Raw genomic sequence first — 12,862 nt, forward strand, 5'->3', positions numbered from 1 at the left:
TAAGTTTCAGTGCATGAAGTCCTTCAGCAATTGCATTATAAGCCTTACCTTTTCCTTTTTTTAACCGCATCTATACTTGTTGAACGTTGAATTGTTGAACAATCGGTATTGGCGTTTCTGGGTTGTAACAGTCCCATTCTTCAGTACTCCTCGATCTTTTGTACTACCACCACTTTCTCCATTCTCCACTTCACATGCAGGACGAGAACGTTTTGTGTCACGATATGTTGGTAGCGCCCACTTCTGGTATTTACACATAACATCATTATAAACAACGATATCAGTAAACTTGCTTTTAACATCTTGCTCATAAATTTTATGAGCTTCACTTTCAATATCTTTTTGGCTCATTATGCTTTTTGCGCGACGATGTGCTTCTTTGTATGCACGAACCCACTTTTAGACACTTTAGCAAAGTTGTTTATAACGACCTTTCATTAGTTGAATATTCCTCTTACCAAGCTTTTCTGGTCTTTTTGTCTCAGCTTCTTCATACAGATTCTTTACATTTGCCCACATTATTGTATAATTCTGGTTTTTGCCACAAATTTTATCTTCACTAACAATACATCATGATGACATTAAAGCGACATCTTCAGCAACATCCCATAAACCTCGTGCAGCTTCCTCAGTATTTTGTGAGGTTTGACTATTTTTAGTGACCGGACCTTGACTCGGGTTTGAATAATAAAAAGTGTTTTCATAATATTGACCATCCGGGTAAACTCCATCTCCAAGACTCATATGATAGTTTGAAAACGAGGGATCCATTGTAGCAAATAAGAATCAAAATTAAACGGAGATAGAAAACTAGGAGTTGATGTGAATACATTCTTTTTCTATCAAATATATATTAGAAGTAGATAATGTTAAATTTCTAGATGACAATTTTTATCAAAAAAAATCTAATAAACTAATAGAGTGCGGACAAATGGCAAATTAGATAATATCATAATTTTGTAAAAAATAAAAAATAAAAAACCTTGAATTTTTAGTATTTAACAAAACAAAATTTTTACATATAATAATATGAAAAAAATACTTGTTTTTAAAAGTGCTCCGTTTTTATTAAAATTTATGTCGAAATATTCATAAAAATAAACTAAACAAGAATGTGTTTTTAAAATTTTAAAATAAGTGAAATAATTTAAATTATTAAAAAAAGTCAAATTATATAGAAAAGAAAAAAAAATAATGTTTAAATGAAATGTGGGCCATGACTTAGGTTGTGCTCGCGACCGGGTTGTTAGATCAAAGTGATTTAATCTATTCTTTTAATTATTAAACAATGTAATGACCTCATAAGAGGCTATTGATAAACTTGGTCTAAGAAGCGGCACCCACACCCACAGTAGCAGTTAGTCTAAGTATGGTAACATATATCGTATTTTTCTAGGTGCACTCCCCATCCTCTTCTCCATGTCCATAATTATTCAATATCTATTACTACAGATCAGGGCAGTGAGTGTTGCAAAGGTGGGGAGGGCGCCACCCACCCGCCACATTACCCGGCATTCAACCTTAAAACCATTACACCCCCATAGCGCCACTCTCTCTCGCCAACCCACTAACGTCTCCTTTTGTTGGTTCAACACATCACCATTCATTTTCTTTGGTTCTAGACTCTAGTTTTGGTGTTCGCTTTCGCATTTATATTTTCATGTTTTCATTTTCTCCTTTTCCCTGGGCTTTGACTAGTCCCTCAAATTATTATAAAACAATCAAAGATTATATATATCACCTTTTATTCAGAAGCTTATATTCTTATTTTCATAATTCATAATGTTACACCAAAAAAAGGTCAAAATGGAGCTACAACACTCAATTGAATGAAACTTTTAAGAATAAGAAACACAACAAACACAGACGATGTAAAAACAAACATCAAGAAACCGTGGAAGGTGTTGTTCCATCTTCAACGGGCGGCGGATCAAGCGCGCGTACCGTTCTTGGAAGCACAAATTCAGCAAAAACTGGATAATGTGAAGACGGGTATTGGCCGTCAATGTTATCGTTCACTACTTCACATAAAACGGGCACCAATGATCGCCCTCTGAACAGAATCCAGTCTAAGTGTAAATCTTGTGTTTGCCGATCCCAGCACAAGCAAAGGGCCCGGAATATCAACTTTAGAAACTCCATAGCTCCTTGTTTGTTACCTAAAAAAGGTCAAAAAGGCAGGTTGGATAACAGGTCGGAGGTCAAAACAGGTTATTTGCTATGGGTCAAAAGGGTCGAGTTATTTGGTTCCATCTATTTTACAATTTTACCCGTTTGACCCATAAGAACCTAAAAACATAATCCAAATAGAGAAGTAATTCTTCAAAATTCCACCTATACTTCACTGAAAAGAAACGGACCTTTAAATCCATGATACGTGCGTATTAGTGACATATTTTTTCTCAACCGAGCATTAGGCCACGCATCTCTCATATCACCCACAGCACCATGTTCTCTGAAAACCGTGTACGAAAAAGGAATTAGTACTTAGTCACAGCATTGACTTTGACTTTTAAGTTAAATTGTATTTGTACTTTTATAATTACCTTGATCTCCCAAGAAGAAAGCGTCCGGTGGTTGACTCTTTTTGTGTATTAAAACCTCCACAATATACAACTGGCAAGCTAGGAGGCAGCGATGCAATATGCTGCCATGTCAGCAACGCACTTCGTCTGCGAGCGCGAGGACTAAACTCGTCCATATTCGTGTTCACTATTTGAAACGAAAAACCAGGCGGCTCAACTCCTTTCAGTTGAAACGTGTACAGTTTTTGTTAAGAAAAAACATTATTGGGCAACAAAACGCCACAAGAAAAATATATAAATGTGTTTTTAAAGATCATAATGACAAATATGCTAGAAAAGGATATTGCCCATGTTGCAATGCATGGGGATACACTTCCCCATGACATGCTTCCGGGGACCGAAGGTGATTCTGACAACCAAAACGTCCCGCCTTCTAATAACTCCACCTGTTATAAAAGAAAATATAAGATAAAAATCAAACGATTGTAATCATTATTAAAGATTTAAGGTTTTTTTTTGTAGAGTGAGTACATGATGCATTTATTACCTTTTCCTTGTCATAGAAAATGGTGCAACATTGATCTGCAACATCTTCGGATCCTTTCCTTGAAATACCGAATTGATCATAACCTAGTATGTTTAACAAAAATAATCCCGATTTTAGTTACGTTTAAGATATCATTTGCAATATTTTTATCACGGTTTCAGTAATATATAGACTGGGATACATATTACATCAATCTCTTCACACTCCTATGTCCTCCTAGAAAAGACATTACTTTGTATTTTGGGTTGTCTCAAGAATACACAAGTTTCTTTGCTATTTTACTAAAATTATTATTTTTGTCTTATTTACCTATTTGTCAAGAGTTGTTTTAAATCTTCGATTAATAAACAAAGTCATGGGTATGTAGAAGTTCAGCCAGGTTCGTGCAAGTGGAAAGTAGCCACAAGGATTTTGTGTGGCAAAAGGTACTTGACAAGATTAAGAGGGAAATTCAATAGGGTTAGAGTTCGCTCAGCTATGTTATAAGGAACCAATTGTTAGACACAAGCACGAAAGTTGGTCGTAGCAGAGATTAGAATGTTGAGGTGGATGTGTGAGCACGCAAGGTTGGACCTTGGGAGTTGGGACAAACTGGGGGTGGCACACATTCCGGGTAAGATAAAGGACGGGCGATAGAAATGGTTATACGCATATGACGGCACCTGTAAGAAGCATGGAAACCCTCATAGCGGAGGGGAGGAGGAGCAGAGGCGAACCCAAACTGACATGGGATAACCAAATTAAGAAGGATTTGTTGTTAAACCCTCACATGGGATGAGCAAATCATGCTTTGTGTTGCTAGTATTTATAGGAAACTGAAAAGGTGGGTCAACGGAACAGGTTATTCGGGAGTCAAGATCTAACAACCGATGCTTTCTACCTGAGATATTACTGGGTATATTTGTTTGTTCGTTTATCAAACTATGCCTCAAGTCAAAAGTTGCAACTATTATGATACCTCTAACGGACTCGGGCTTACCACTTTTCCACCCCTTAAGGTTACTCCAAAAGATTTCATAACGCCTAATTTACTCGAATCAAATCCTCATCCTAACATTATGCATAACTTGTTTCGGTCCACTAGAAAAATAAGTGAGAACTATCATGACACATCACGTTCAAATACTATCTAACAACCATCGCAATCATTTCAACATGGTCTCGAACGTCATCGAGTATCATAGTCCAAACTTCACATTGACCAAATGTTTAAGCTATATATGGGCTTAATTTAAATCATATGCAAACATAACAAAAGATAGTAGATACACCCTTGCAGCAAAGATCAATCTCAAAATAAAACAGTAATAAGAAAAATTAACCTGGCAAGCATTGTTGAAGATACTCCAACTGAGACTTGACACCTATCAACAACAGAGTAAAGTTTCCATTTTTATATCAACAAAATCACAAAAAGAAAAACACAAATGAATCAATAAATCAAGATTATGTTTGTTGAAGATCTGCATACCTTGTTGAGTACAGAGTATGATCGGTGAGTAACTAGTAATGACACTCACACACAAATCTCTCCTCTTATCCCAGCAATTTGGACCATCTTCAGGCTGATCTTCAAGCAGATTGAAGGTCATTACAGTTAAAGAAACACTCATTTTGATTGCTATATAAAGTAAAATTCTAACTTTAAACTGAACCCAGATCTTTCAACCCCTCACATGGCGTTTGATTGAACAAAAGAAAACAGAAGATGCTACAGCTGGAGGTCTTGCTTGTCTGGACTTGGATTTTGAATATGTTTCAAGAATTTGATTAAAGTTGTTTACTTTGTTGAAATCTTTTTAAACAGTTAGTTGGTTCTAGAAATAATTTAGCTGTGTTGGTTTTTTTTATTAAGTGAAGATAATGTAAAGTATTTGTCATTTAACAAATTTTGAAGGCACTTTTATAGGTTTTTTAATCTTTTATTATTAAATAACACCAAAAGAATGGTGTCATCTTTTTAATTTATGGCAGATGGGAAGCATGTTGTATAATTTTGTATAAAACCCAATAAATCAATTCATTAAATGAATCTACAAGTTGTATGTACCTTTAAATATAAAAATTGAAACCTGGATTATTATTTGTATCAGGATGTTGTATAACATACATTTTATGTTGTACATCTAACTATACTATTAAAGCAATAAGCTTTATGTCAAAATTCTCCCTTTCTATTGGTTGATTCTCATATTTTCTATTTATATCTAGGGTTTCTCTAATTTTCATCTTAATTAAATTAATCAAAAATATATTAAAATTAGATTCATCAATGCTATTAAAGTCTTATCTTTCATTTTCAGTTTGAATATTTAAAATTGTCATTTATATAGGAACATTTCAAGATATTTCTATTAAGTGACATTTCTAGGTACATTTCATTTTGAATATTTAAAATCGTAGCTATAGTTTCCAAAATAAAATATTCAAAATATCATTTTGAATATTTTATTGTTTTTGGTTGATTTTATTCACCACCTTTATTATTTTCTTAGATAGTATATAATATATAATCTAGATTATTATATGATAATCAATAGAAAGGATAACGGATTTAATATAGAGATTACGTATAGAGTGAATATATATAGTATATAGAGATTACCGATATTAAATTGTGAATTTTTGTTAAAATATTATATTTATTTTAATTTAAATTTATCAAATTCATAAAATTGTAAATGTTTGTACCATTCATGTTAAATTTAGGAAATGATGACCGATTTGATTAAGGAATGGTTTAATTACGGAAATTGTAAATTTAAATAAATTTTTGTATATTCTTTGAATGTAATTAATTTGTAAATTTGAATTAATGATTGTATAACTTATGGTGTCAATTTGAATGTAAATTTGATTAATTAACAATGATTTAGTGTTACTATAATTATGGATGTTCACCCATTGACCCATTTACTTAATTTCGGTCATTAAGTTTTAACAATTATAACCAAAATCCATTGTCTTATTATTGTTTAAGAATAACACTTGAGTTACAAATCCATTCTTGACTCATTGACCCATGACTTATAATTACGATTTACTTATAATTACAATAATATAATTCACAATTTACTTAAATATATATAACAAAATTATTAACTTTTATTTTCAAACCTTATAAGAATTACATTAAATAATATATGGTGTTATAATTGATGATTAATTATATTATTATAAATAATATAATTAGTAACTTATATTTTACATGAGATTATAGTCAACATTTAAATTAAAAAATATGACATTTATACTAATCTAATATTTATATTTATACTAATATAATATACTAATTATACGAAAAGATAAATTAAGACTTTAGTGGAATTGTTGAATTGTTGAATAATAGAAACTTCAAAATTTGAAAATACATTCATTACGGAATCCTTTGTAATCGTTCTTACCATAATTTATTTTCAAAATATTCAAATTTACTAAATTTATGTTTGCAATCAATTATCTTACTACATTCCTTCTATAATTTTGTCTACCCTAATTCATTTGGTATAAATATATACATTTGATAGCCTAACCCTTACACCATCATAACCTCTTTATTAAAAACGATTACCTTTGTGCGAAGGTTTTTACTTTTTGTTGTTTTTATATCTTCCATTTTCTTATTAATTTTATTGGTTAAATTTTTTATTGTTCGTAAATGATATGTTTGTTTTTTAAAATTTTTCACCACTAGCAATATGGAGCCAACCAATATCACCATGTTGAACCAACTTGATGTTCAAAACAGTGAGTGTATCCTAAAGGTGCGTATTTTGAGACTTTGGCGGCTGAAGTACAACTCAAAACCCGGGCAAGGTTGGTCCATCGAAATGATTGTTCAAGACGAAATGGTATTGTTAATATATTCATTAATTTACTATATTATTCATACAACTTTTTACTAATCTTAATAATAATTTGCAGGGCAACAGAATGCAAGCCTATGTAAGGAAGGCGTGCATTCCTAAACATGATGTTTGGCTTGCGGAGAATAAATCTTTGATTGTTCGGAAGGCCTCACTCGGTGCAAATATGTCTACTTACAAATACATAGACTGCCCACACAAACTTTGTTTCACAGCTGAGACCCATCTCTCAAATTCCTACGAATTTGAAGGTCACTTGTATGGGCTGAAATTTGTTAATGATTGTGCAAGATGAAATGGTAGTGTTACACATTCATTAATTTTAGTATATTTTTCATACAATTTTGTACTAATGTTAATAATAATGTTTCAGGGTAACATAATTCAAGCATTTGTAAGAAAGTCATGCATCCCCAAGCCTGATGTGTGGCTTGGTGAGAATCTTAGGAATTTTTTAATCTTAGGATTTTTTTGGATGAGAAAGTAGATTTCATGGATTGAGTATTACTTGATAAGATGTATTTTTTTTATTTTTTAATATTCATGTATATTTCTTTTTTAATATTGGTGTATATTTTTTTTTTCACAATCTATGTAAGTTAAATGATTATATTATATTCCGGAAATGAATTTTAATTGATTATTCTATAATACATTTAAGTTAGATTATAATGTGCATTAAATTACCTATAGTAGCATAATCATTACTCTATTGTTTTTGTCAATGTCCAATTAAGTCACAAATATTCCGTCCAATTTAAAACATCGTTATACTTTCCAATATTATATTAATTTACATTTTTAGATTTATACACATTTAATATGGTATTATAGAAACCGATTATTACTCATCTATACTTAGTTTACAAAAATTTATTATTATATCTTAGTATGAAAATGTACAATTTAATATATATATATTTACTTTAGTCTAAGGATTCCATTATTACAATTATATAGTTTGACTTTCCATATTTGTTAAAAAAACCGAATTTGAATAACTTAAATAGCTTAAATTCAAACTAAATCCATTTTAATGGAATATTTGTAACGAAAAACATTACAATGTTTTTTATGCATTCATATTATTTACTTTACATATATGGTTCACAACATTATTATTAATATATATTTTTTTGCATTATTATTCGTTTAAGTTTTATTCAATATTAATATAGACTATTTTCTCAAACTTTAATATGATAACCAAGTCTCTATAATTTCTATAAATATAGATTACAGTTTTTCAAAATACATAATGATATTTTTAAAACTTTCTATAATACACATCACCCACATTTAATATTATTAAATGTTAATCAATAATATTTATCAAAATATTCATATAAATTAATGACACTTTAAAATTTAAAATTAAAGTATTATTTTTATAAAACTATCTAACTATATAAATTTTAATATATAATAAACAAGTTAATTATTTATTATATATTAACTTAATACATAATCCATAATTAAACATTTTCTTAAATTTAATTTTATATATGAGATTTTTAAATAAATGACTTCTGACATTTTCATAATTCACAAATTAGATTCTTTTATTAATGCTACGTAATATTGTTTCAAAAAGAACTCACACGGTTTTTAAACTATATGAAATTACATCAGTTTGAGAATACTATGTTTTGAAAGGAATATTTACTCCTCTTGGTCGACTACGATTTTGAAAGAGCAACGTGTTTTAATATTGATAATTTGCTAATGATGTATTGTTTCTGGACTATTTGGAACAGAGGTTTAACAACGAAATGGTATTAGTAATATTATAAATGTTATCATATTATTTTTTTGATAGATTAAAATACTTTCTTATTTTTTGTTACTTGAATGGTTGAAATTCCCGAATTAAACCAGATTAGCAATGGTGATATCCAATCCTAAGACACCGTCAATGCAATATTGGAAACTTTTAATTTGTATGTTTAATATATGTGATATGGGACTGTTACTTTTGTATTTTTAACTTCTCTTTTGTTATGAAGGAGATGATATCATTTGGTAAGAATAGTGCTACTCATATGAAAATTGTTGAGACAAACTTTGTTAACAAATCTAAAGAGGAACATCGAGGATATTTATGAGAGTGTTAACGGTGCAGTTTCAAAGTTAGTTACTAAGTCTAAGACAAAAGATGTTATAGGTGATGTTGGGATCGGAAGTAAAATCTTATGAATCATTTTATATGTTATTATTATAACATATATGTTTATTTAAACTTTTGTAATTGTTTATAACATATGAATCCATTTTGTTTATAACATATTAATTATATTAGAGTTGTACTTTTAATTTCAAATGATGCAATTACCGATTAACTAATATTCATGACATAATACCTTATAATTGAATTTGTAGTAGCCAAGCAAGTCCAAGAGACTCACAAGACAAATTTGATTATTCTTTTCAAATTTCATATTGTTTGAAGGAGATGAAGGTTGTGGGTTATAGTTTACTTTTAATTGGTAGTTTGGTACCATATTATTCTTTTGTATTATTATATTATAAATATGTTTTGGTGTATTGTTAGTTTAAATACTAGCTAGATTATTTTGGATTTGGAACTATGACCCGTGTTTGAAAAAATTAAGTGTATTTTTTACAAGTTCTTATGTTATTATTTTTATATTTTCAACCCTGTGTAACACGGGCTCTATAGAGATATCAATAATAACGATTATATCAATAATAAGCGTTTCCTTAAATATACTAAACTTTCATTTGTTCGTTTTATATCAATAATAATCGTATTACTAAATTTATCGTTATATTAAATAAAATTACTTAAATTATGTTACACTTTTAAATTGACTGGTATTAATTAATTCTTAAAATTTCTATTTTCATCACTACTAAATTAGCATGTATGGAATATGACGAAAAGTTTAATCTCCTGAGTAGATACAATTGTCTAAATGGGTAAAAAAATATAGCTACAAAGGAAACGGGTTAAATTGATACACATTGAAAGAAACATAAAAGTTAAAGAGCACAATCTATTAAAACAATATTATAGTATTATTATTATAATATATATATATATATATATATATAATAATTATTTAACATAATTTATTCACAAATAAGTTATAAAAAACTAGATGTGAAAGCTTTGGCTAATTTTCTGGATGATATATATTAGGAATCAACTATATGTCAACTACACTTGAATGAGAATTAATATGTTATTGAATATTGATTAAGATTTTATTTTAAAGATCAATTAATTATAGTATTATGAAAGACTAAATTTAGGTTTTTGATTGTCATATTGTTACCTGCAACACTTTTTAAAGTGAATATACCATTGCTTTATAACTTGCAAGATTCATACATTATGCATTTAAAGAATCAAATATGTATATTATCTATTAGGTAATTGACCCGTGGGCGCCACGGGTGGAAACATATAAATCGTGTAACATCCACCGGTAATATGAAAGTGGAAAACAAAATTTCATACATACATGTAGAGACGTGAATATGATATACAATTGTTAATAAAGTCGATAACAAAATAAAAACTTTATTAAACATAACTTTCAAATGAAAATAACATGCATTTTACAATCATTAGATAGATTAAAAATGAGAATTTCATAAATTACAAAATAGTTCCTTATAAACGATATTTGTAGTTTTATTTGTAATTTTTCCTTCCTTGTCTAATATAAGCATTTTAATACCGTATCTACTCTTCACTCGTGATAAAGCAGCATATAGTTGACCATATGTTTAAGTTTTAACAAAACTAAATTTCTATTTTCATCACCACCAAATTAGCATGCGCGAAATATGGCGAAAAGTTTAATCTCCCGAGTAGATGCAATTTGTGTAAATGGGTAAAACAATACATCTACAGAGCACAATCTATTAAAACAATATTAGATTATTATTATTATTATTATTATTATTATTATTATTATATGTATTCAATAACTATTTAACATAACTTATCCACAAAGGAGTTATAAAAAAATGGATGAGAAATTTTGCCTAATTTCTTAAATGATATATATTAGGAATTAACTATATGCCAACTATACTTGAATAAAAATTAATATATTTCTTAAGACTTTATTTTGAAGATCAATTAATTAATTATAGTATTATGAAATACTAAACTTAGATTTTAGATTGTCATAACAGTTTGTTTTATAAAATAAATTTAAAATATACTTATAAAAAGAAATGTCTTAGATATTGTTCATCTTATAACATTGATATGAAACAAATATTTAAATTGATGTGTAAATAAACACGGGTACTATCTTAGAGTAATAAACATTACGGTTATTGATGTGTAACAAATGTTTTAAATAAAGGTCATCTTTTGAATCAACATTGAGATAGAAGTTTTGTTGAATCAAAATTGTAAAATTGTTTTGTTGATTTAGAGACTAATTTCTTTGTTTGCTTATTATTGTACTCATGATATAAGTTATAAAATATTTTAATTTTTCATTTATCTTTGTTAATCTTTGTATGTTTTTGTATTTGATTCAAATACGCTATGATGTCTTATAATTCATATAAAATTATCATTTACTTATAAATACAACATTTGCATTTCATTATTTATAAATACAACAACGCCATTGTAGATATACCAGATGATCTTTTGATTTGTGATTCATCCGATCCTATTTATGATATGATTGATTTTGTATATCCAACATTATAGAAAGTTTAATGATATTTCCTATTTTCAAGAAAGAGCCATGCTTGCACCTTTAAATGAGGTTGTCCAAGATATTAATGACAATTTTTTTTTGTTTCTCGAAGAAGAAGTTAAATATCTCAGTTTTGATAGTATAGACAAGTCTGATAGTGTTAGTCCTGGTTTCGATCTAGCATTACACTCACCGGATTTTCTAAATGGTTTAAAGATGTCTGGTATGCCTCATCATAGATTGATTCTAAAAGTTGGTGTGCCAATAATGTTACTAAGGAATATTGATAAGAAGAACGGTTTATGCAACGAAACCATATTACAAGTAATTAACTTGGGGATGCGTTTTATCGAAGTAAATGTTATTTCAGGTACTAACATTGAGTTTCGTACTTATATAACTCGTAGTAGTCTAACTCCTTCAGATAAGAAACTGTCATTCATAATGAAATGAAGACAGTTTCCTGTTGCGGATTGTTTTGCAATGACCATTAATAAAAGTCGAGGCCAATCACTAGCAAGAGTTGGCATATACCTACGATTACCGATGTCTACACAAGTACACATGGTCAACTATATGTGGTTTTATCAATAGTGAAGAGCAGAGACGGTGTTAAAATGCTTATATTAGACAAGGAAGGCAAAGTTACAAATAAAACTACAAATGTGGTTTATAAGGAACTATTTACTAATTTATAATTGTAAAATGGATGTTATTTTAGTTGAATCTTATGTTTTTACATGATTTATATATTAGTTGATGCTAGAAACGTGTGGATGTTACATGATTTATATTTTTCCACCCGTGGCACCCACTACACAATAACCTAGTAGAGGTAATATATAATTTTCTCAATATTATATGTAATCATATACTAAATAAAAGTTATGTAATGATAGGTGTGTTTAGGCTAGCGACTCAACTCGATCTCGATAACTGAAGTTGGGGCTCATACTTGTTTAAGTTTGGCTCGATTTGAGCTTTTAACGAGCCGATTTTGAGCAGCTCACGAGTGGCTTCCTTTATTTACAGCCCTAATTGCAAAGCAACTTCTACCCAAATAATCATAGAGGAGAACTGAGACGAAGAACCGGGGAAGATGTAAGGATCTTGAATGGATTAGATGGTGTGAATCTCAATTTTGAGGCCCTTCAATCCTCTTATATATATATATATATATATATATATATATATATATATATATATATGATCATGATTATGAGAGAACCT

General features: G+C 29.1%; 1 protein-coding gene across 1 annotated transcript; it reads right to left on the reverse strand.

The window, feature by feature from the left end:
* Window positions 1-1,884: 1,884 nt before the first annotated feature.
* LOC143570017 (uncharacterized) lies at window positions 1,885-4,758 on the reverse strand. The gene is made up of 7 exons (XM_077055783.1): window positions 4,544-4,758; window positions 4,395-4,436; window positions 3,073-3,155; window positions 2,869-2,971; window positions 2,547-2,760; window positions 2,361-2,455; window positions 1,885-2,159 (listed from the first exon to the last, which is right to left on the reverse strand). Exons 1-7 carry the CDS (start codon window positions 4,683-4,685, stop codon window positions 1,885-1,887), a joined length of 954 nt encoding a protein of 317 aa, XP_076911898.1. The 5' UTR covers window positions 4,686-4,758.
* Between the last annotated feature and the right edge of the window lie 8,104 nt (window positions 4,759-12,862).

Source organism: Bidens hawaiensis, unplaced genomic scaffold (assembly GCF_021521415.1).
Source record: "Bidens hawaiensis isolate Kalapana, Puna unplaced genomic scaffold, B.hawaiensis_p1.1 tig00024816_1, whole genome shotgun sequence".
NCBI lineage: Eukaryota > Viridiplantae > Streptophyta > Magnoliopsida > Asterales > Asteraceae > Bidens > Bidens hawaiensis.